This window comes from Callospermophilus lateralis, chromosome 10 (genome assembly GCF_048772815.1).
Source record: "Callospermophilus lateralis isolate mCalLat2 chromosome 10, mCalLat2.hap1, whole genome shotgun sequence".
Taxonomy (NCBI): Eukaryota; Metazoa; Chordata; class Mammalia; order Rodentia; family Sciuridae; genus Callospermophilus; species Callospermophilus lateralis.
The window spans coordinates 21,197,419-21,223,433 of NC_135314.1; the positions used below are offsets into that span (position 1 = coordinate 21,197,419).

General features: G+C 30.7%; 1 protein-coding gene across 1 annotated transcript in view; it reads right to left on the bottom strand.

Annotated features, from left to right (window-relative positions):
• Positions 1–13,314, bottom strand: part of Ncam2 (neural cell adhesion molecule 2) — a 233,167-nt gene extending 219,853 nt beyond the window's left edge. The window contains exons 1-5 of the mRNA XM_076866974.2: positions 13,308–13,314; positions 13,147–13,221; positions 9,589–9,795; positions 7,636–7,779; positions 674–811 (exon numbers count right to left, since the gene is read on the bottom strand). Coding sequence (XP_076723089.1) covers positions 674–811; positions 7,636–7,779; positions 9,589–9,795; positions 13,147–13,221; positions 13,308–13,314 — 571 coding nt within the window. The remainder of the gene's footprint in view (positions 1–673; positions 812–7,635; positions 7,780–9,588; positions 9,796–13,146; positions 13,222–13,307) is intronic.
• Positions 13,315–26,015: the final 12,701 nt, after the last annotated feature.

The following is a 26,015-nucleotide window of genomic DNA, read 5'->3' on the forward strand; positions in this document are numbered from 1 at the left end:
ATAAGTAAAATTCTCCAGTGATATGACAACCTTAGTATTACTGGACTCTGCATTCATAAAAAGGCCTCAGAAAAGCTAGATCTTCTCTAAACCCTGGTTTCATATGGCTAAAGTATAGGTTGTTCATGACAGAATATTTAAAGAAGGGGCCAACCACATAAGATTTTCTACACCTCAAAGTCATTTTGATTTTGTCTTAAAGGTATTACAAAGCACTGAAAAATTAATATGGTTGAAAGGAATAAAGTGAGACAAACATGCTCAAAGGAGAAGATAACCTCCTGATTTCATAAACTAGCTATTAATGTCCATTAATATTGAAAAGTAACCTTATAAATTCAATTAAAGTCAAATAAGATAATATCAGCAATGAGCAATTCATCTAACTGCAAAGTAAAATCTGATACTTTGTTTCATTTGACTTTTTTGAAAAACTACAAACATTGACAAAAGATAACTAAAGACTCTGAAAAGTGATGTCAGGGTGACAGCATTAATAACTCAGAGGCACTGATCTTAATACTTTTATATGATATAAAAAATGTTACCAGAGAGGTGGGGGGATTTCTTCTTGACATAGAAGATATTTACTAAGGGACAAGGTGGGTTTTGAGTTTAATAAGTGTATTGTTAAAATGAATAACAGAATACGTACAAATTATTTACTGCTTACCATTAACAATAACGATGATATCACGGAAGTCAATTTCTCCCCTGGCTTCCACTCTTCCTTCACATCTATATATACCTTCATCACTTTTATTGATGTTGAGAATCTGCAGATTATTGTTAGCTAACATGGCAAAACGACCTGGAGAGTAAGCAAAGGGGAGGAAATGACATCAGTAATTGAAGGCTGAGTCCAGTATGCTCAAAATTGCTAAGAGTTAAAATATGGCACTTGTCTGACACTATCAAACTTTTCATCAACAAACAAATTCAAATTTGAAAGTAAAATGTAATTTCATAACTTCAATTTTTCCACTCTACACTGACTTGTTACACCTTTTTTTTTTCCTGAAATACATTCAAGACTTTATATCCACATAAAATGGTCAGGTTATTATTTTCTTGTTGGCGCTTTGAATGCAGAAATGACATAAAAAAAGAAAAATGCAGGGAGATTAGATATTGTAGCCTTGAAAACTTTTGACTGCAAATATGTAGCAACTTGTGTATAGAAAATGGAGGAAATTTTATTGATCATCCTTCCTCAACAATAATTAAACTAATAATTCTACATATCCTGAGGAGGCAGCTAAGTGATATAATAATGTTCAAATCACATAAAGTATATAAAAATACTTGTAATATAAATTTATTTAAGGTTTTTTTTAGGGAAACACAAGGTAATCTTCTTTAGGAATTAATAGATTTGCTTTTATTATTTTTTTAAGATTCTATTTTATGTGTGTACACATTAAAATATGCAAAAATAATCTGACATACAGCATGCATTAACTAATAGGTTAGAATAACATTTTATAGCAATCTGAGATGCCAAACAGCATCTCACCTTGGCATTATTTTCTAAGTTTAGTCTAATTTATAATGATCACGATTTTGTTGCAGTGCTAAAACCTATTCCCTTCTTGTAAAGAATTTTCTTACATCTAGTCATTTTAAAACACGTTGTACAGGAAATATCATAAGTTTTAATTAATGCATCCATATTTATTGTTAAACTTCTTTTTTTCCCCTTGGATACAGTAGATATAGTATTAAAGATACATTGGTTACTGAGATTCAGTCTTTTATCTACTTTGAATATTTTGGTCAAGTAGAATTGCCATTATTTTAGGGTAGCAGTACCTAGGATGTTTACAGTCTGGAGATTGCTTTTGTAATGCTGTTCAATTTTACTGCTTTTCCTCTATCTGCTGGTATGATAGAGATTAATATGATATGATAGGGACATCTCAAAACACATTTGTGAAAAAGGCAGAGAGCTTCATCACCTGCATTGCTGACTGGATTCACTTTGTAGAATCTTGCTGCTACTCCTGCTGCCAACTGGACATGCTGTGAGTAAGAAACAGTCTGCTATGGTAATAGGCCATTCAGATTTTGGGGTTAGTTTGCCAGAGCAATTCCTTGGTAAGATGAGAGAAAGTTTAAGCTGGGAATCACAGAGGGATTCATCAGGCAATAGACTGCCGTAAAGCAGGCAGAAAAGTGGTTAACTCTCTGATAGGGAGTGGAACTCTGTAGATTCAGAGGCTGCCACAGAATGAAAATACTGATCACAAAGCCCAGACACATGACTTTCATCCCAGGATTTATAAGCTTTTCCCTAATGTCTATTTCTTCTTTAGGTTGATCCTAAGAAGAGAGATAAAAATGTTTATGTAAACCTTTCCCTGATAAATAAATCACAGACTTGAACTTTTGTCACCAAAGGAAAGACTGGGAAGTAAGAAAGGTAGTCTGTTAGAAGTTTCAAAGTTTAATACATAAGAAGTTCTGGAGTAACTCAAAATTCATAAAATTTATGAAATTTCAAAAACAATTAAAATTTTTCTATCAAATTTTGTGGTTGGAAGTTAGAAAAATATATTTTAATAATGTTCAGAATTAGGAAGGATGTTCATAATCATACATAGATCATTGTAATATTATATTTTAACTTGCTAAAATATGTATCATCTTTTACCTCTATACTCTCTAGTTATTATGTGTTATTTGAATTAACAAAAAAGAGTAAGGGTGAGTATTATTTTAATAAGGAAGGCAGTGTTTATATAAAAAAGAATTAGAATCACATAATACTCATATTTAATGGAAAACGTGTTTCTTCTAATTGGAAAATTTTAGTCCCAAATGGCCTTTTTAATCCATTACTTTTACTAACTCTAAAAACTTTAGGAAAACAATAATTACCTGGTAAAGTTAAACACTATTATACATGCTTATGTCTACAAATTTTTTTTCAACACTGAAAAAAAGTTATGTGAAGATTGTGTCAAATTCCAAATATATTTCCAAAGCCTCATGATGGTTCTTAGTAAACTAGAGAAACAATGCATTACCATTATGTGTTTTCAGAAGATATCTAAAGAAAGCAATGCTTCAGTCACCCCCCTAACTATAGGTTTTAGAAATATTTCACTATTACCAGTTATGTTTTTATCAGTTACATAGAAACTCAATTTTAATTATCAATGTTAGAAAGATAAATTGAATAAGATAATATCCAACAAATTTTCTGCTTTATACTTCTTTAAACAAGTTATTTCTAAAGCCCTTCTTTCGTACTAAATCTTATTCTATACCTACTCAATGGTTTGTCTCATCTATCCTTATGACCAATCATCATATATATTTTGATGACTTACAGATTTTCTTCAGATTAAAAGGTTTCTGTCTTCCATAACTATCTTTTTTTTTGTGGGGGGGAAGGATTGTTCGTGAAATTAAGCCCAGGGGTGATTAGCAAACTGAACCACATCCCCCACCCTTTTTATCTTTTATTTTGAGAAAGGGTCTCACTAAACTGCATAGGGCCTTTCTAAGCTGCTGAAGCTGACTTTAAACTTGTGATCCTCCTGTCTCAGCCTCCCCAGCTGAGATTACAGGCCTTTATAACCTCTATCCATCCAGATGTACTACTTAGAATGGTTATAAGTACAACAATCAGCATATCTGACATTTAGCTTAGCATCTGTGCCTGCTTTTCTATGTCTTCACATGTCTTTACAATTCCTTTATAGGAAACTAGTTGCTCAAGATGTAATGTTTTGAACAACCTACAATAAAAATTAAAAAAAAAAAAAAAAAGATAAATTCCGTAAGTTATAGAACACTTTGTTCAAGGCAAATTCCAAGTTACCCTTGACATATCCTTAACTCTGCATAATCAAAAATACTCTATATCCTATTATTTATGTCTTTAGTCCAAAATCTTGCTTTCCCTTGGCAATTATTTCATTTAATTCTGAGCTGATCTCAGGGCCTGGAATTTTTTCCTTGAATCCCATCCAACTGAAACACTAATATCCTTTTCAAATACACATTAGATCATGTCATTGCCTTCATTAAAACACTTCAGTTATTTCCCCTTTGAATAAATTCCAAACTCCTTAGCAGTGATGTCAAAACCATATTGGCCAGACTTGGCATTCCTCTCTACCTTTTTTCTTATTAGTCCTTGATTAACAAATACTGGTTTTAATTATCTACTTATGCAAATATTCAACTTGTACTTTTTCAAAAGTTCTAGTTATAATAAACTATACCAGTGTCTGAAGTATGTCATCAATGTTGCTTTCACCTCTGGGCTATTGCACATGGTATTCTCTGTTCATTAAATTCTCATCACCTAAGTGCTATTTATATTTAAAGGTAAATATTTTTCTCCCTGCAAGCATCTTTGACATCTTTCTTTTCCCTAACTCTTTCAGTGTTCTTTTTTTTTCTCTGCTACCACTTTCCTTCCCATAAACACAATATACTATTTTTCACTGATTTATCTATTTACCCCTTTAAAGACTATTAGTTTTGAAGGGAGTGAACTTTTTTTATCTTGTTTACTATGAATCAATGCATCTAGAACTCAAGCAGGAATACACAGGTTAATCCATAACTGTTAAATGAATCTTTTATACCAGAAGTAGATTAATATTTTAATGAAGAATATGAGTCTATTAATTATTTGTGATACAGAAAGAATACTTTAACCAAAGACTTTTCAATGTTTATAAGATCATTTTCACACTGGCCTGTGTTCAATGAGCATATGTATCTCTCTCCTTCTGGATGAAAATAAAAGTCAGGTTATTCAACTTTTATAACAAAATGTCACTCTTTGTTCTTACATGCTTTTCTTCTTTAGCATATGTATCTCCCTTCAATGAGAAACATGGCCAAACTCCATTCAAATTATTCTGCAAAAGTCCTGATTCTGATTATCTACCACATAGCTACTATAAAAGCATAAGGGATAAATTGAACATTTCCAAACCATTTAGTGTCTGATCTCCTACATATAAACTTTACTCTCTATCACATTAAAGATATGGAAAGGAAAGTATTTAAAAAATACTCAATATTTTTTTAAATCTAGATAAATTATGTTCAGTGTTATAAACCTAATCATATCCCAGTAGCTATAAAATGAAAGGGACTAAATAAGGTAATTTTAGTCACTTTTTTGTTACTGTGACCAATGATTTGACAAGAACAATTTTAGTGGAGGAAACATTTATTTGGGGGCTCATGTTTTCAGAGGTCTTAGTCCACAGAGGTCCAGCTCCATTGCCTTGGGTCCAAAGTATGACAGAGCACCATGGTAGAAGACAGTAGAGGGGGAAGGATGCTCAGGAAATGGCACCAGGAAGCAAAGAGAGATTCCCCTCACCATGGACAAAATACAGAACCCAAAGAACACACCCCACCTGCCTACAGTTACCAATTAGTTAATCCCTAACAGTGGATTGGTTAAGGCTCTTCTAACCCAATCATTTCTCCTCTGAACCTTCTTGAATATTCTCACCCGTGATCTTTTGGGGGACACCTTACTTCCAAACCATCACAGACTCTCATAACTCAATCATTCCACTTCTAAATCTTCTTGAATTGTGTCACACATGAACTTCTGGGGGATACCTCATAGGTAAACCATAACAGATACCTCTTGTGAAACCATGATAAATGTAAAAATTGTTCAACAATGAAGTATATGTCAAGACCTTTCATTGTAACAAGGTTAGAAAAGTTTGGCCTTCCTCATATGTTTACTTTCTTTAGTTGCCTGCTATGCACCTTAGCTCATTCATATTTAACTTTAGTCACTTTCCTAAATAAAACTTTCTATTTCAAGTTATAGTCTAATGGCATATAATTTGGGTAAAATTGATTCTAAAAATTTAAAAACTCATTAAGAAGGAATAAGAAAGATAAATAGATAAATTTCATCTATTGAGAGACTGACATCTACCTCAATAGTTTATTCATTTCAATATGACTAATATGTTATTTATAAATTACAACCATTGTTTGAAACAGATATAATACTTCATTTTTGAAAGATGAAGAATGTGACTTCAGAGCACAACAGCTAGAAAATTTTTTCATTATTTCAGGGTCAAGAGAAGGAGTAGAACCCAAAATGAACTTTCAAGTTTACATCATTCAATTTTGGATTACTGGGGAAAAATTATCTGTTAAATCATAGAAATATTACTCCTCCATCACCACTACACTTTGTTATTAATCTTTGTTTTGATGTTTTGTTTCAAGTGTCTTCTTTAAAAATATAATTTTTTAAAAAACCTTCTTGTAATTAAAATGTATAATAAAACAGATGTATATGTGAGACAATATTAGATAATGTAAAAATATTTATATATTATCATTTAGCTGTAATAAAATCACTTCCTTTTCTGTATGATTGAGAGGCAGAAAAAAACCAAAAATATATCACACACAAGTACTCATATAATTTGTTAATAAAATCTAAAGCAGTTACTCAAATAAAATATGAGATAATTAAGTAGTATTCCTCATTAGCTTATTGTATTAGAAACAAAGAGTTTTCATTAATAACTGACTAGTATTGATCATATCAAGGTCTGGAAAATTAAATTTTAAAAAAATGACTATTGTATATGATTATGATATGTTCTATTTACATATTCAAAAATATAAATTGTCTACCTTCTGTCTTTTATGCTATAGAAATTTCATCTCTTAGAAATACAAAAAAGAATCATGCAAGATGAAAAATACTTAAAAAGATTCAACTATTTTGTTCCTCTCTGCAATGCAGGTGCATTGAAAAATATTCTAAATTGAAAATGCTCCCTATGCACAATGATAAAGGAGCATAATGTAAGCAAATTATGCTTTCAATTACAGATGTCACATCATTCTGGAATTTCAGCTCAATATGAATCAAAATCATGAAGACAATTTGAGTGAATTTACACTTCTTTCTATTATTCATATATGTCTTATCATAGTATTTAGAACTTTTATGTGTCCTTTAAAGAACAGCTCCAGAATAATAAACAGAATTCACATATAAATTATTATCAGTTTTCTTTCTTTGTTACCAGGGATTGAATTCAAGGGTGCTTATCAACCAAACCACATCCTGAGCTCTTTTTATCCTTTATTTAGACAAAGTCTCAATGGGCTGCTTAGGGTCTCACTGCTGAAGTTGGCTTTGTCTCAGCCTCCATATATAAATTATTTTAATTTATTTTGAATTATAAAAAGTTGAATTTATGAATCTGTATCTGTTCTTCATTAATTTCTTAAAAATACATTAAATTTTCTCTGAAAGTAGAAAAAGTGTAAACAAACTTTTTGTTTCATATAGTAACTGCAGAAAGCTTCCTAAGATAAATCAGTTGCCAGACATATTCAACTCTGGGATCAAAGCATCCATAGCAATATGTAATTGTTGATCATGATCATGTTTTATAACATGTTATAGAAACAAAAGAAGTGTTAAATTTGACCTAAAGTTCATAGTGCCCCAAATTACAGTGTATAATTTTAAGGTTCAAAAAGGAGTTGTTTGACATTTGGGGTCAAAAAATACATTTTTTAATCAGCCACATATATTCAGTAATTTTAAAAACTTGCAATGGTTTTAGAACATATAACTTAGGGAGTTACCAAAATACTAACTGTCGGAAATTGCGGTGACTTCCTCATTATGATACAACCAGGTGACGGCAGGTGCAGGTGAACTGCTAACACGGCAAATGACCTCTGCATCTTCCCCTTGTTTGAATTCTTGAGGAGAAACCACTTCTCTGAAAGTGAGTTTTTCTGAATCAAGAAAATAACACAGATCATAAAATAATTATCACTTATTTATCCTAAAAAATATTCTAAAATAGATGTTAATTGATGTTATGTTGTATGATCCGTAGGTAAGCCTAGGTCTTTTAAAACATCAAACCAAATTAACAGATTCCTTTCCTAGTAACCTTCCATCTCACTGAGAATTCCAAAGTCCTCCCAGTACCATAGAAGGTCCTATGTGATCTGGAGTCCAATCTACAACTCTGATCCTAATTTCTCCTCTTTCCAGTATTGTGCTCCAGTAACAGTGTCTTCCTTTAACATTCCAGGTTTGCTTTTGAACAGGGCATTTGCCCTCCCCCAATTCATTAAGAGTTCTGACCAAACTCTTTAGTAAAAACAATAGACCTTCCCACATAAACTTTTGCCATCTCTGCCTAATTTATTTTCTATAAAATTGTATAGCAGGTAAATACACCACCTGTAATTTTTAGATGATTTATTATGTAAATAATAGAATTGACTTAGAACAGTACTTAGTAGACTTCAATAAATATGTTTAATGAAAGAATTAAGAAGAATATTTGTTTTTTTACAAATGCATGTTTTTTTTTAAACATCACAATTAATTTTTTTACATTCACAATAAAACACTAGGGTTCTTCTAGTGTATCATTTAAAATAGTAAAATGATCATTCAATTTCATTGTTTGCTGTGTATTAAATAGTTACCAATAGTGCATCACATAAATAAGGAAGATAACTTTTCTGGAAATGCATAATGCAAAAGGGGGGCAGGGAGCTAAATCAGGATAAATGAAACCAATAATGTATTAACAAATTTCCCTGGTTACCAAACCAGAAGTCTTAGTATGGAAAAGATCTGATATTCTTTTACGTTTCCTATTTCTAGAATAACAATAATTTAAGATGGTATAAAGAAGTGAGAGCTTACACGAATTTTTACTCAAAATATTTATATGTTTTCACTTGTAAGAAATTCACTGCCACACATTAATGGTGAAATTGTTCTAAATATTTCATGCAATATCAGTTAATGTAGTCCTCAGAACAACTCTGTGTATGATGTAGGTCCTTTACACATATTTATAGTAGAGGACACTGAAGGCAGAGAGGTTAGGCAATCTGTTCAAGGTCATAAAAGTACTTGATAGAGCTGGTTTTAAATTTAGGGAGTTAACAGGCTTCACAGTGAACCTTAACAGTTTAATGATTTCTAAATATATACAAGAAAAAGGGACAGGACACAATCCATCTTAAGTGTAAAATGAAGTGTAAATACGGAAAATTCTGCTAATGAAAACATCTATTATTCAAGAGTCCTGACAACATATTATTTTCTTCTAGTTGAGTTGTCAGCTCTATCTCTGTCTACTTCTGTTCATTGACTAAGTCTTCCCAGTTCTCACTCTAGAATGGTCAATGTTATAACTTTCTGCAATGTCCTTGGTTCTAATTGTGACCTTTATTTTAAACTGAAAATGTACAACAAATATATTTCATAACACCAACTAACCACTGTATTTTATTTACCCAATTATTTTCTAGTGTACTGAGATTGTTGAAGCACATTTTAAAATATGATTTAACTAAGATAATTGGCTCCATTTATGTTTATAACTACCTATAAGTCATTATCAATTCTAAGATGCACTAAAGTAAAACACAAATAAGCTGATGTCTACATAGGTTGTAAAACATTGCACAGTATATAGGTTGCTCTTGAGTGTTAGTTTGTATTACTAACATTTTATTTTGCTTGAATTCTTTATAAGTCTTCTATCAACTGAAACTTACAAATATATGACTTACGGTAAATTTCCAAAACTACCGTAGCTTCCTGTGTCTGTCCTTTGGCATCTGCTGCTTGACAGCGATATATCCCTGCATCTTCTATGTTAGCGTTGTAGATGGTTAATCTTGACCTAACGCCTTCTTTCTGTACCACTACCCTCTGGGTTGAAATTATCTTCTCTCCTTGAGGGTTATACCAATCTATACTCTCAGGTTCACCAATTGCTGCAAAAAGCCAAGGAGAAGAAGCATTTGGAAATATGTTTTAAATGTTTGTTTTGGCAGTGGCATTTACTATTCTGCATCAGTTTTAACAATTTAGAAAAATGTAAATAGAAAACTGGAAATCTGAGTATTGTACAAAATTGAAAGTAAACACAAATGTTAACACACATGTTCGTTTTTGTTTCTTCAAATTAAAGACTAAATCCTGTTCCAGTAAGCAAAATCTAAAAGTTATGTAGGAAATTTACTATGTAGTATTGAAGCAACGAGAGTTGAAATTTTACATTAATGATCTGTGGATTATCACTGCACTTAAATACGAAAATTTTATAATCAAGACATAAACTCCATGTGATAGATAATGTTTGATCAGAAATATGAATACTAATAAGATCTTCACATGCTTGACTCTTTTTGCTTAGGGACAGGGGATAGCACTATTTTTCCTGATAAAGCACAAATTAGGAAAATGTAAGAAATTTACAAAACAAATTTTTACCATTGACAATTCTTAATTTGAATAAATTTCTCAAGTTGTTAAACTCATACAGATAAGGCAAATAAACATTTTAAAAATGAAGCCCTTATATCTTTTTCCAACTGATATGAGTAGTTTTATCATTTTAATCTGAAATTATTAACTATTAAATTATGATAATTAGAATGTATTGAAGTGATACTTATCCTGCTAGGCAATTACAACCAAATCATTAGTGTGTAAATATTTATTTAAGTTTTCCAATTCAGAATCTAGGTTACTAACCACTTTTTAATATCTAGAAATACCTGCATTTTTAGTCATCAAAAGGATGTATTTCACTCAATTACATAAAAAATAATTTGGGGAAGCAACATACTTTATTAACTCAAAAGTATTGGGAGAAAATGAGTGTAGCTAACTAATATCTTCAGGACCTCCTCAAACAAGAAAATTTTTCTTTTCTTTTTGTCCCTAAGATGATTTTTAAAAAATAGCATCTTTTTTTAAAATTACAAACTAGATAGGATTTAGCAAAAATTTGAAAATTTAGGTAGAATTTCAAATGGATCATAGTTTTATTATCTTCACTTTTTATGAACGGAAATACAAAACCAAAATAGTTATAGGATAATGAATTTAGGGGTTAGTATTTCTTGTCATTCCTTCTTTCATAAAGAAGCTAAAAAAGTAGCCAGGTGCAGTGGTGCATGCCTGTAATTCAAGTGGTCAGGAGGCTGAGGCAGAAGGATCAGGAGTTCAAAGCCAGCCTCAGCAAAAATGAGGTTCAGTGAGATCCTGTCTCTAAATGAAATACAAAATAGGGCTGGGGATGGGGCTCAGTGTTCAAGTGCCCCTGAGTTCAATCCTTGGTACCTGCCCCCCCCAAAAGAAGCTAAAAAGGATAATTAAAATGAGCAGCACTTTAATTTTAAACAATATACAACTTCATTTTTATACTGTAAATTCAACATTAAACATGATCTGCTGAGAAATATTTTGAATACTTTCTTTCGAAATAATATGGTATAAAATCTCATTATCATGGGAAGTTTATTATGGATTTTCAGAGGGTAGTCATAAATCTCTTACAAAATCTCTAATACATATTAATTTTGACCAAAATTTTCTATATTTATAAGAATGGCCTATTAGACAAACTATTAACAAATATAACAAAATGGTTTTGTAGTTTTGAACATGTAGTGATACTATTAATTTGCTGTACATGACACATTCTATTTATATCACACTGTATGTCTACCTTCTAGGTTAAATTTAAGATATAAATATTTTATTGGGTTTGAAACATTCATGTTTTTTAAGGTGTCTTGGAACTTTATTGGCATCTACATAGAAAAAAAATATGTAAGTATTCTGGCATGCATCATTTTCCATATCACTTTTTGAGATTCTTGTTTTATTACTAAAATTAATTTAAATAAAACCACTTCCATGATTATGGTACCACTCTTGGTAATATACCTTTATGTAAAAGAAAAAAAGATTCACTTAGTTTGGTTTCATAATAAGAAAATCAATACCACTGAATAGTATTAATTAATGTTTTATCTTATTCTTTACATAGTCAATTGTGTTACATGGTGATGTCAGAATATAAAATAATAAAATTTTACTTTATTTTCATCATTTTTTAACTATTTTATTATTCTGTCAATATGTCATACAATTTAGTATGCATGCATCTGTTTATAGCTATGTAGACAAAACAAAATGAGCTGTAGAAACAGGGACCTTATGTACACTTATGTCAAAGTTCTTTTGACACTATTTGCACTGGACAAATTATTGCTCTACTCATTGATTTTTTTCATTAGTCAATAAACAAAATATGTATTAATAGACATATCAATTTAGACACCTTGGAATGTAGATATATGAACATACATAGGTTCTATTAGTTTTAGTAAGTCGTGGCAATTTATACATACCGGGTTTAGATATGCTTTATGAATGCTATTTTCATTATGTTTTTACTTTTCATAAATTTAATAATAATTTAAGCATGTCCACAGTTCTCAAGCTAACTTTTCAATGCTTTTTAAATCAAGAATACATACTGTAATCCTGTTGTGACTTGCTTTTGGAACAATCACAAACAGAAACAATTCTAAAACAGTCTTATAAGAGATTTTGACATTACATGAATAGTTAATACTTCATGCTTGTGTACATAAATATGAATATGATAAATCTAAATAGACAAGGATGTGTGCTTTTGAGAGTTCTATTTTATGTTGAATTAGATTTTGATGTTCAAGTACTTAAATATCTTTTGAAAGAATTCTGAAATCTTCATGATTAAACTGAATGAGGCTTATATTATTTTCTATAGGCATTGTAATACATGATATATTTGTTTAATAGCTACAAAAATCTTTCAGAACTTTTCCTAATTAACTATTTGATATTAGAATAAATATTCACCCTTTAAAAGGTTATTTTTTCTGAATCATATAATTTTCATTAATGTGAAAGTATAATTCACCATGCTTTATCTGATTTATTTATTGCTTATTTACAAAAATTAATCAATTATATTTTTGTACTAATCCTTATATTTCTGTTTATACTACTTAAATTGAAAAGTTATGGAAACATTTAATCTCATAAGTTTTTTTAAATGATCTAGTTTTAATGTCAAAATTAATAAGCTGAAAATAACAAATAAAATCATTATTTTTAATATTAAAAATGTGATTATTTTTATTTTTCCAATCATATAAACCCAGTGATAAGGTGTCACTTTTGAGAATTAAGGTTTTCATATTTAAATTTGGCTAATAAATATATTTATGCCAATAGTTAAAGCACAAAACATGTTATCTGAAATTATTTAAAGGAATACATACCTGTACATGTGAAGAATTTAGATTCGCCCACACTAAGCTCTACTTTGCTAAGTGAAATTGTCACTTGAAGAAGAGCTGAAAAACATATTTGAGTAATAATTAATAGTGGTTTTAAATATTAATTCTAACAAATGATGTGTAAACCTCAGGTCCAAAAATACTGATCATTTCCCTTAATTTTTTTCCAGAAAATGGGAAATGAAAATTTTGGAAAATATAATCTAATGCCAGACTATATGTTACATTATTACACATTTCATACCATAGCAAATGTAGTATTTATTCAACTTAATATATCAAAATTCTGTTAAATAAAGGACCTAATTCGTATCCATAAAGCTATTTGTCTTTGACAAAGTAACTATATATAACTAGAGTGCATGATAACTAAAGACAATTTTGCCCAATAATTAAACCTTTTTAGGAAAGAGCAAATCCTATATTATTATTACAATATTAACCAATATAAAAACTAACTACATTTTGATTATCTAGCAAAATATTTCCATGAGAAGAGGCATGCACAGGAAAGGAAGCACTGCACAAGAAAACACAGATGAGCATTTGTATTCACAAGATAAATGAGAACTGAGATAAGAGCAATAAAACAGAGAGGATACTCAGCACATTAAATGTAAAATAACTGGATATTCTAGAAATTTATACAATAATCAAAATTTTGTTTTCATACAAAATGATAATTGCTGATGATATGACAGAGAAGAAGTGTGTTCACTCTCCAGACTCAGCCCCACCATCCCTTTTACTCAGAAATAAATAAGCTTTTAGTAATGCAATGGATGTGCAGAAGATAAATGGAGGAAAAATATGAAGCTAGAGTACAATCCTATTTGGGAATTAGCAGATCCAATAACCAAAGACTTATTAAGTTCATCACAGAATGCAAAGATACAGAACCTGGGCTTGTCCAGTATAATGAGGTACTTCATAAAAGCAGATGATGAAGGGCTGTGATAAAATCTACACTCAATATTCAGAGAGAAGAGAACCAATCACTCTGCTGACAAAGACAGCTGACAAGGAGACTTGTCTCCATTGACCTGGGTAGGAAGAAGCCATCGCCTCTTAGATTAGTCACAATTCTGTCCTATCCTGGTTTAGGATTTTAATTATAAACATATTCTCTAGAAAACACCCGCCAAAGAAGCCAAAAAAGAATGCAGTCTCTTGTGGAGCTCAAAGCAAAGTGGCAGACGTAAACATAAATCGATTTGAAGAAAACAATATTATCAGCCCAGATTGCCCAATAATTTTATAGACAAAGTTTTCTTTAATCTAAACTCACATTCTGATATGAAATGCAAATGATCAAAGAAGGCACTATAAGCAAGATTACATTGAAACAACTAGTAGATAAAACAGACCCCTTGAAAATTTCAAAGGATATAAAACTTAGACAAGAAATCTAACATACTATGTTAAAAATGCTTAAGGAAATAAACACAGAATCAAAAACATATTAAATGCTAGAAGAAAGTACTTTGAATATTTTCATAATGAAGAAATGATGACTGAGGAGACAGGAAAGTTAAATGTAATCTAAATATTACACCATGTATACATGTATGGAAATATCACATGGAACAACACAGATACATAAAATTTTGTTTCTACATATCAGATAAAATAGATTTAATTTTAAAGAAAACCCAAGAAAAGTACAAAATCATTTTCAAGAAAGGCCTGACTTGTATCTTGTTTAGGTCTTTAAGATGTTTCCTAAAATAAAGTAAAATGTTCCTTCATATACACCAACTTTTGTTGTTAAATTCCTTTTCCTTTTTCTAGAAACATTTCTAGGAAATTAAGGCTGGGGTGAATTGACTTTCTCCTCCCCTCTGAACCTTGAGTTCATTTTTATTTATAATTTCATAATGCTCAGAGAAAGCTGGGTGCATCTTAGGGGCTCAACCAGTGTTCAAGTAAATTCAGTATTTCAGAGAGAAACAGACCAAGAGAAGCCTATGTCAGAGAGACTACAAAGGAAACTAGTAGAAACAAGAAAAAAGGATGCCTATAAAGCCATTAACAATGCCTACTCCACTGAAAATTCATGAAACAATATTTTTCCTCAAAAATGTAGTTATTCTCTTTGATGAAGTTGGATTAAGTGGAATGGGCATCAACAGTAGCAAATGTCAGAACACAAGAAACTAGAGAATGTCTTCATGAGTAACTTCGTCTTGAGGAGATGGGTAGTTATTTGGATGTACAATCTGGGCATTTGACAGGAATTTAATATACTGGAGAAGACTTGAGCAAGTCAATGGATAGAAGGGAAGGAAGGAAAGGAAGTCAGTGTTGAAAGGAAAGGGGAAATTATAATTTCGTGCCTCATTCTCTTTTTATTTTTTTCTACTTATACTTTCTACTATAGACATCTTTTATAATGTGCCATCAACATTTTTATTTTTCAATATTCATTTTTTTTTACTGAAATCTAACGCTGCACTCTCCAGCCCTCAGCTTTCAGTTGAATGTGTACTAATTCTATTCAATCTGAACACATTCTGCTTCATCCAAACTTTGGCCACTGCTCATTATTTCCTTTTTGGTCCACTGAATCAATTTCCAACACTTGAAGATAGGAACTCTGTAAATATCACTTGTTTTTTATACTTTTCTTTTTCTTTCCTTTAAAGAAATATGTTCAATGATTTTAATTCAAAATATTTCATCAGTCACCATATTTTTCCTGACTTTTATCTAAATAACCTTTCTCTTTAAAAAAGTTTCCTGGCTGATACATGCTCATATTTCTTGTTACAAATACTCTTACTGAAAACATTCAAAGTGGATTTATGTCATTCAATGAATCAATTATTATTCAAATTTTAATTGATAAAACTTACCTTTTTCCAGTTTATTTCCAATTACTTCTCTCCAATTTTTCTGTAGCAATAGACACTAGGATTGATTCTCACCCTCTCTCCACTGACTCACAGGTTCCTATCACTTTGCATTAGCTCAAATGGTTTTTCTTGCCTTTGTCTCCCTTTTTCACAGGTCCACATGTCTAGCTATCTCCTATCTTCAAAATAAAACTAAAACATCAATAACTTTTCAAAACAGCTCTGACAGACCCGTCAGTGACATCAACAAATATCTTTGATCAGTAAGAATTTTTCCTAAACAAATGAGACCTTATTGAAAATCATATTCCCTTCTCTACCTCATTTAAATATAAATTATAGATGCCAGGGCTCATCAATCACACTTTTGTTTCTTCTAAATATAATACAGAGATAAGAGAATAATGGACAAATACATACTATTAGCTTACTATGTGATATGTTCACAACATTGTCAGTGACTTCAAGGCGTTAAATTAATTTAAGGCTATTAGAAAATTTGATCAAATCTGCCAGTTATTACTTAAGCAATTTCTATCTCTGACCTTTATGGTAAATTTGATTGTCTATGGAAGATTTATAAAAAAAAAAGATAGAACTTGAAAGATGTAAGCACTTTAAAACTCAAAGTTCTAGACAATTTTAATACTGATTTGCTGATGGGTGCAATAAATAACATACATTCATTGTAATAAAATGAAATTGAGCATGAAATTAATTAGATAATTTATACTAAAATACTTGGATAATTTTTCACTCAGTACAAATTATCAATTTTCCCATTAATCAAGATCATATTTTCAGAGACATTATGATAACTGAATACATTGTTATATTTTATTGGTATGTTATGTATAAAATTAGATAAAGAAAAAAATATCCAGTTTACTATATTTTCTGAAGGCCAGATTGCTCTACTTGACCTCTGCATCTGCAGACATATTAAAACATGTGGATCTCAGTTAAAACCTAGAGCATTAAAATGAGCGGTCATTCTCTGATCATTATTCTAATGATTTAACATCCAGAATTTCTTGTGATCAGTCTTGAGCTATGTATGCTTACAACAAATGTCAGAATAAAACTAGGCCATTTCCCAGTCAAAAAGATGTGATTGAAGAAAGCTAGAAAGAAATGATATATTTGACATCTATCCATTTTATGTCTCCTCGATCTATAACATTACAATTTAGATAAGAATAAATGAAGGAGATAATGCTATGTGGTCTTTTTTTTAAGTTAGAACAAATTATTAGGAGAGTTGTTTGAAAAAGTTATACTGATGGTAAAGTGTCTAATTTTGATATTGTACTCTGTATTTGACACTGATATAATACCTTTGACTACATGTATTTGACATAAATACAATGCCTTTGAAGAAAATTGTGAAGGATGTAATAATACATTAGCTGCATATAATTTCCATAAATCATTAAATGATTGCATTCATTCTTCTTATAGCTGAGTAATATTCCATTGTTTATATTTACCACAGTGTCTTTTTCCATTCATTCATTGAAAGACAACTAGGTTTTTTCCATAGTTTGGCTATTGTGACCCAGTTAAAAAATGCACAGAAGTGGTGGTGCTTACCTGCCTGAAATCTCCACTATTGTGGAGGCAGGATGAGTGCAAGTTCAAGGGCAGTATCAATAACTTAGTGAGACCCTCAACAACTTAGTAAGACCCTGTCTCAAAATTAAAAAAAAAAAAAAAAAGAGGACCTGGGATGTAGCTTAGTGGTAGAATACTGTGGATTCAATACCAGGAACAAAAAAGTAAAAGGTGAAAACATAAAATCCTTCAATAAGAAATATATATGATCAGCAGATTCACAAATATTTACTTTCCTATGTTCATATATAAATCATGACCAGTTTAAGTCCACATCATGTACAACCACAGAAAGCAATCCTAATTAGGAAAAGTTACATTCCAGGAATGTATAATATGTCAAAATACACTCTACTGTCATGTGTATCTAAAAAGAACAAATAAAAATTTTAAAAAGATTGCATTCATTATAAATCAATCAATGTCATTTTTATCAGAGCTGGGGTTGAAAAATAATAAACTACAGTAAATATTTTCACAGAAGATTTGTATTTAAGGTAAGATGGAGATTTAATCCCAAGGATTGAAAATTGAAGCCATGATTACTTGTGTTCTGTGAATGATTCTCAAAGAAGTGTATGTAATAACAATCTTAAGTGTAATCTTGGGCATATGACCATGATTAAGTATCTATGGACAATATGCATCTTAAAAATCACTCTTCTAGATGCTACAATTTGCAAAAAAAAAAAAAAAAAAAAAAAAAAAACTAAGTGACAATTCTCAATGTCAAGGGATTTCCAGTTTATTTGCAAAATAAAATAAAATAAACTACACAAAATTATGAGCAATATGATGGTGTATACAAATAGTGGTCATTATGAAATTTATGATCAAGATGTTTTTGCAGAGTGCATTGAAACTTTAAAAAGATCAAGAAGATGTGATAGGTATTATAATATAAAGGAGAGAAAGAGTGAGGATATTCCATATCAGGTAAGGCAGAAATTTTCAAAGACCATAATAATAATAATAAAAATGAGATTTATCTCATATATACTATTACTGAGATATCATTAGAGAAATAGTTTGGAAAGATTACGGAGGATCTCAAAAGCCATTGTAAAATTTCTGGACTTAAATTTTTGTCTGCTAATGATTTAAAATAGAAAAATTGGCATTTGTAAATATTGGTCTAGAGGTAGAAATACTGATAAAGGGGATGAACCAGCACTATGGGGTATGTTGTGATTAATAAATGAGTTGCCTGGTGGCAAAGAATATGGAGAAGTAGGAATGAATGTAACATTTCAAAGTAAGTTATGTTTGGGATGACTTAGCTTAAGGATGAAGAGGAAATATTAAAGATGTTAAGATCTTCTACTTCTGCCAGGGTCACCAAAAGGAGAAACAAATTAAGTATAAGTGTTCATATGTGAGAGAAAAATGGGAGACAGAATCTTGGACAATTCTATTCCATCAGTTTGAGGGAAATAGAAGCTAAAATTGATTTCATAAATAAAAATTCCTCAAAATGGACTGTAGGCAGCATTATAAAAATGAATTATCAAAAAATAAATAACTTGGTATTTATAATTATAGTAAGCACTTAAACAAAATAGTAGCTAAGGAGAATTTCTTAATTTCCAGAAATAAAACATAATTAAGTCATTGGGATTTCTAAATTTCATCAGGAGACCAAGAACCCTGTGCAATTTGATACAACATTTAGTAGTGAAATTTTAAAATGATCAATTTTTCACCTGCAGAGATTTGAAAAAACTGACATTTTAATCAGTCTACTACCTTCTTGAAATAAAACAGACCTGGATTCACTTAGAATTCCAACAGACACAAAGAGATAATTTTAGGGCACAGTTTATCTTGGTACAATTATTTGTAACATTTTGCAGGCAAATACCTTTTTTTCCCTAGACCTCTACATCAAATAAGCTAGAAGATCAAGATGTTTATTTAATAATTATAGAAATTTTTCAACAATCTTACATCTACAACATCCTCAAAGATTATTGATTATGCCAAATAAATGACTTTTTTCTTTAAGAACGTAGTTTAAAACTGTATTTGTTCTTTTTTTCATATTAAAAAAGAAGATTTATTTTGAATGTTTAGATTTACAGAATAATTGGGAAATTTTTAAAATAATGTCTTTCAGTCCATCCTTCCCAAAGTTAATATCTTTTTTATTGATTGTCAACATACTATATATACAACCAGAGATATGAAAAATTGTACTGCATATGTGTAATAAGAATTATAATACATTCTGCTTTCATTTATTTTTTCAAAATTTTATTTATTCTGATAATTATGAAAATTTTTATTTATCTTCTCTTATTATTAAATGTTCTTGGCAATGTATTACAACAGCCCATGTGGATTTTTAGTGCTCCAATTTTCAAGAAAATTCAGTACTTTTGAAACATTTAAGAGAGAAAAACTCATTACACATTTTGAGAAAACTATCAACTTAAATGTTTTATTAAAATTATTTTCAGGCTGGAGTTGTAGCTCAGTAGTAGAGTGCTTGCCTCGAATGTGTAAGGCACAGGGTTTGATCCTCAGCACCACATAAAAATAAATAAAGATATTTTGTATATATACAACTAAATTTTTTAAAAATTATTTTTAATTCTTACATCTAAGTCATGCCTTACATTTACCAATTTCTTTGGGCTCATCCAAAGTTAGAAAAATAAATGCCTCAGGTGCTAGATAATCTGAATTATTTTAAGACAAAATTTGTTTCCCTTCTTAATGCTAGTTTCTGTTGACCATTCCTGTAAAGCTGTAAACACTGTTTAGTGAATTTCATCCTCAGCAGTACATACTAAAAACAGAAGCAAATAACAAAAAACAAAACTAAGTAAGTAATTAATATATGAAGAAACAACCTTTTCTTTGTTTTTCTCTCAAATCAATAGGCATTTTGTACTGTGTTCATTAAAAAAATACAAAAACTGTAGGATTCCATTGATCATATTTGTGTTTTTCTTTTTTGTGGATGTTGTTCTTTCTTTCTTTCTTTTTTTTTTTTTTTTTTGGTGGTACTGAAGATTGAAACCAGGGCTTTGTACATTCTAGGCACTCACTCTGCCAACTGAACCATGTCCCCAGGCCTCCAGGCATTTTTAATTCTGTACTCTCCATTCTACTAATAAGCTTAGCATTCTTAAACCAAAATCTTCTAATTTTCTAATTTTTCAAACATGATAATAACTTTCATCTATAATTTTTATTTGGTTTAATAAAAGATGAGATATCACCTTCTTTCTTCTTTTATTTGTTGCAGTACTGAGGACTGAACCCAGGGGTACTCTACCACTAAGCTATATCCCCAGCCCTTTCGATTGTTTTAGATTGGTAGAGGGACTTGCTAAGTTACGCAGCCTGGCCTCAACTTGTGGATCCTCCTGAGTAGCAGGGAATACAGGCATACATAACTGTGCCTGGTCCACTTTGTGCTTTAATCATTCCCTTCTTTGACACATATGCATTTATTCTTTGCTGCACTTTCATGATTATTTCTACATAGGTGTGTTGGGTTATACCTCTTCTTTGACATAAACTGTAAATGTGTTTTTTAGCTCGCTCTTTTTTTGTTTTCCTGGAGTTATAGGTAACTTCCTCTACTGAAAAATACATGTATGATTTTTTTATGTGCTAGATATTCTAAAACAGCATACCTATCATACTTAATTTGCTTTTTACATTATTCCTATTAATGGTCATCTCTAAATTTAAGATGAGAAAGATGAGCAAAGGATGGTGTTGTGACTTGCTAATGAGCAGTTCAGCAACTCATGTTAAAACCAATTTCAATTAGATATTTGCACCCAGTGTTTATGCTTTTAATCACTTTACTAAGTGATTCTCATGTATAATTGTGTTCAATGTAATTTCACTCATTTTATGCATTCAAAATCAAACTGCCATATGTTCCCTATGTCCATTTCTATATTTTATCTACAGAGGGAGAAAGAGAGATAGAGGGAGAAAAAGGAATAATACTATTAATTTTGAAGTCACAAAATATATTTGCTCACATGAAATATACTACTTAGAAAAATTGATATTTTTAGAGCAATAATATCAAAATTAATTTTTTTTCAATGTTGGCAATTAGATCCAGTTCCTTGTGTATAGAAGTCAGGAGCTCTACTACTTGACTACACCTGTAGATTCTCTTATTTCATAATTTATTCTCTATGTTAAATGATGCTTTTATTAGCTACCAAGTCTTTTTTGCCATAAAACATGAGAAATGTCCAAGATTTCCTTCCCTTCCCTTTTCTTAAATATAAACACCCATCAAATCCCACTTTTAAATGTTTTTGACATATGCCTGGTTTCATCTACACTGCCTTAGTTTTATTGCCCATCATTGCTAGTATGGTCCAATAAATGGTGTGCATTGGGTTTAAAAGAAACATCTAAGGAAGTTTTTGTGTGCATATGTTTGCGTGTATAATCACATGTGCACATGTATGAATGGTCATTTGTATTTATTTTTTCTGATATTATATATATATATATATATATATATATATATATATATATATATGTTTAAATGTAATGTGTACCTATACCTACTTTTATTTTTCTTTGATTTTGTCCCATTTCTGGAAATTCAGATTCACAATATCTGATGTAGCAAGTAGCATTCTCTATTTTTAATTAGCTTCTTGGTGCTAAAGATTACTACTCAGAAAGTGGTTCCCAGTCCACTGCCATTGATCTCAACAAGGAACTTCTTTTTATTGTAGATTCTCAAGTCTCAGTTCTAACTGACCGAATCACAATCTGCAGTTTAACAAGTTCCTCCACTTGGACCTATGCACAACAGAATGTGATCAGCATCTGGTTCGAGTGTAGCAGTCTAATACCTTTATCAAGTTCTAGTACAAAATACTATCCATTGTATGTAGATAAGGCCCAATCTCCTTCACATTTGACACATAAAATAGTTAACAATCCAATCATGATTTGATTTTATGAGACCTTATTTTCAACCAAATCAAAATATAATATACACAATAGTCAACCTATTAAAAAATTCTGGAAATACTCCACACTTCTTTATTTCTTGCCTTTCACATTATATACCTTATTTATTTGAACTCTTTTTTCTTTCTAACCAAAGATACAACTGTTATATCACCTAAAATCCTATACTACTATTTTTAGATCATTTAACACATTGCACAAAATTATACTAATAAGAATTTTGTAAATTTTTATATGCAAACACATTTATATATATTTTATCTTAAAGGCATACATTCTCTTATGCAAATTTACATAGTAGTATTTAAGTAAAAACGGTTTGAAGGAAAGGTGTTTGTTTTAGTTTTAATGCTAAGTCTCCAGTAGCATCTAACACATATTTTCCTTCACACATATATTTCTTCACTGGATCCAAATTCTTAGAAAATAGAGACTATGATTTATTTATTTTTCTATAGTTTATTAATTGAGCACGTGTTATGAAGGAAAATCCATACTAACATATTTGTGTTGAAATGAGTTAACACCACAATAAAAGGAAAACAACAAACTCTTATCCTATTAATCGTCTTGAAACTTAAAAATATTCAAATCAATAATAACTAGTTTTGAATCTATTTTATTCTGTTTATTATACGTTTCCTTGCATAACCTACAAATATTGTGAAAATTTAATTAACGATATTGACATTTGAGTACAAATTTCACTCCTATTTGATTATTCAGGAATTGCTGTGTGAATTTGTACTTATGTTTCAATTTTGACATATATCTCACATGGGAAAATGTCATCTAAATGATCAGGAATCAAGAATTAATTGATGTTCAAAGAGGTCATGCGAGTGAAAAGAAAGGGTCACTAGGTTTAACCAAAGGAAAGAAAGAATTAAAATTGAAGGTGAAAAAATCTGTAAGGAAAGTCCAAGAAATGACAAGTTTGAGAAGATGATGATGTCAGGCAAAGTGTGGGATTATTACCTGTCCTCAGTCATTGAACCATAGCTTGAGCAAATATCAATTCAATACCCATTTATTGAGAATCCCCCATATATCATACATATGAATACCTGGACATTCTAAATAATTAAAGTGAAGTATCACACTAAAGAGGAGATGTTTATGAAATGAAGTCCATGCTGATTAGAACATATTTTTGCTTTAAAACTAATAGAATGTCCTTTTCTAAAATCCATTTTTTTTAAATTTAATAGAATTCAATAAATTCAAGAAGTGAATATATATGTTGCAACCCAAAATATAACTTAAGTAAACTTCATTGCAGAGCAAGAAAGGAAAGTTTCATTATTAAAGTAAAATTATTTCATGTGGTATGTTTGTGTTTATAAAGTAGGAAGAATAAAGACCATCTTTCTCCTATTTTGGTATTAATGTAAATAAAAGTAGAAATGCTGCTTTCATCTAAGCAGACTGGTGTCTTGTCTAAAGGATGAATGGAGCAATCTGTGTGCTGACATGCTTGCTAGGCCCTGAGTCCATTAGGATATCAGAAATAGGTCACTCATCACTTATTTTGAATGTGACATTTAATTAAAACTAAAAAAAAAAATAAAAAATCTTGAGGAGTCCAAGTTCTACACTCAATCCAAGTTTATTTCAACAGGCACCACTTAGACATGTAAGTTATTAGCCACCTTGATGAAGCTGGCGTAGGGCATTGTGTAAAAATTTTTCATCACTGCTCAGACTGTGGAGTAATAAATTAAATTATGGGAGAATGTTTACACTAGCCCATTTAAAAGTCTCTGGATGCCCATGTAAGTGCTCCACTTAAAGTCACATGTGTGAAATTTCTCTCCAGAGTAAGGGCAGTATAAACCTTAGTTATAAGCCTGACAAATCAGAAATCAAACATCTGTCACACAACACTCAATCAGCACGTCACCTCCCTTAACCTCTTACATGATATTATAACAGTAGCTACTCAACTGTCAACTACTTTCCAATGTGCTTTGATATACATGGGAGAGAATGTAAAACACTGATCAGAGTATAGAAAGCAATATTTCAACAGATGAGTTTTAAAAAAGCAAAACACCTTCTTCAGCTTTGGCAACAAATGTATTTTGAATGAGAAGCACTAAAAAAGAAATCAATAAAAGATGCCACCCTTATTGTGAGTGTATACCAATGTCCTCTGACATTGTATACCATATGAGAGTGTAAATCATGAACTCAAAATAATGAACATTTTACATTATAGGTTCCAAAGCATTTCTATAGAAATATGATCTTTCAAAAGAAACATTTAAAAAAGAATATTACAATGCATGTTTCATTATGTTATTCATTGCCTAAGTAACTAAATAATGCAATGAAATTGGCATTTAAAATTAAAAATATGCAACTATAGACTCATTAATTGAGTCATTTAATAACCACACATGGAATCGCTAAGGAGAGTTTCTGAAGCCTCTAGGTAAATGTGCATTGTGTTTACACTGGAGAAATATTTCACCATTCTGAAAATGTTTCACTTTTCATAAATCATTTATATGTTTAAGAAGCAGGCAGTATTTCTGTTTTTTAGGCCTCCAAATCAGTTGCATAAGAACTTTATCACAGAGCCAGAGGCATTTATGTTTAGTATCATGATAAAATATTACAAGAAAGACCAAAAAAAAAATCTTCCATCGGAATTATTCAAACAGTTTCAGAGAAGTATGGTGGAAAAAAGTATAGCATTTTTGAAAGGAAAAATAAACTTGGATGACTAAACAATAGACAAATTATTTTTGCCTTTGTTTTTACCAAAAGAATTTTAGTCACCTTGAATTTTAGATGGTCATAGCTGGAAGGCACTGATGGATCTCAGACTCAAGATGTGAGATTACAGAAGAAACCTGGGGCCAGAAGGCTCATCTTTCTGTGAAGGCTTCAGTGCAGTGTATGTGCACCTGTGTTTAGACTAAAGAATCCCAGCATGAACTAACTTTGACTCTTTCAAAACACTTGGTGCTATTTTGTTGATAGTGCTCAGGAATTTGAATGAAAGACACAGTGAAGTACCTTCTCAGAATGGAGGGAAGGTAAATTGAGGGTAATTTCTTCTATATTTGAATCAATCACAGAGAGCCTATCTTTCTCACAAGGAGCAGAGTAAAAAGAAGAGAGTTATGAGTTGCCAGGAGTTGGTCTTGTCTTGTATGCTTTCCCATCTTGTTCTAAAGTAATTGAAAATTAGAGGTTTCCTTAAGTTGAGAAGGCTGAAAAAAGAGAAATTGGAACTGAAATTTTCAAGTGGTGTCTGAGGTTGTGTGTGCCTATGCATATATATGCATGAGAGAGATAATAGTAAAGCATTTGCATGTATGGTGACTCTGCATCAACTTGAAGCAGCAAAGAAAATATTAATTGTGTTACAGTTGGTGCAAAGAAGAGCAGCATCATGTCACT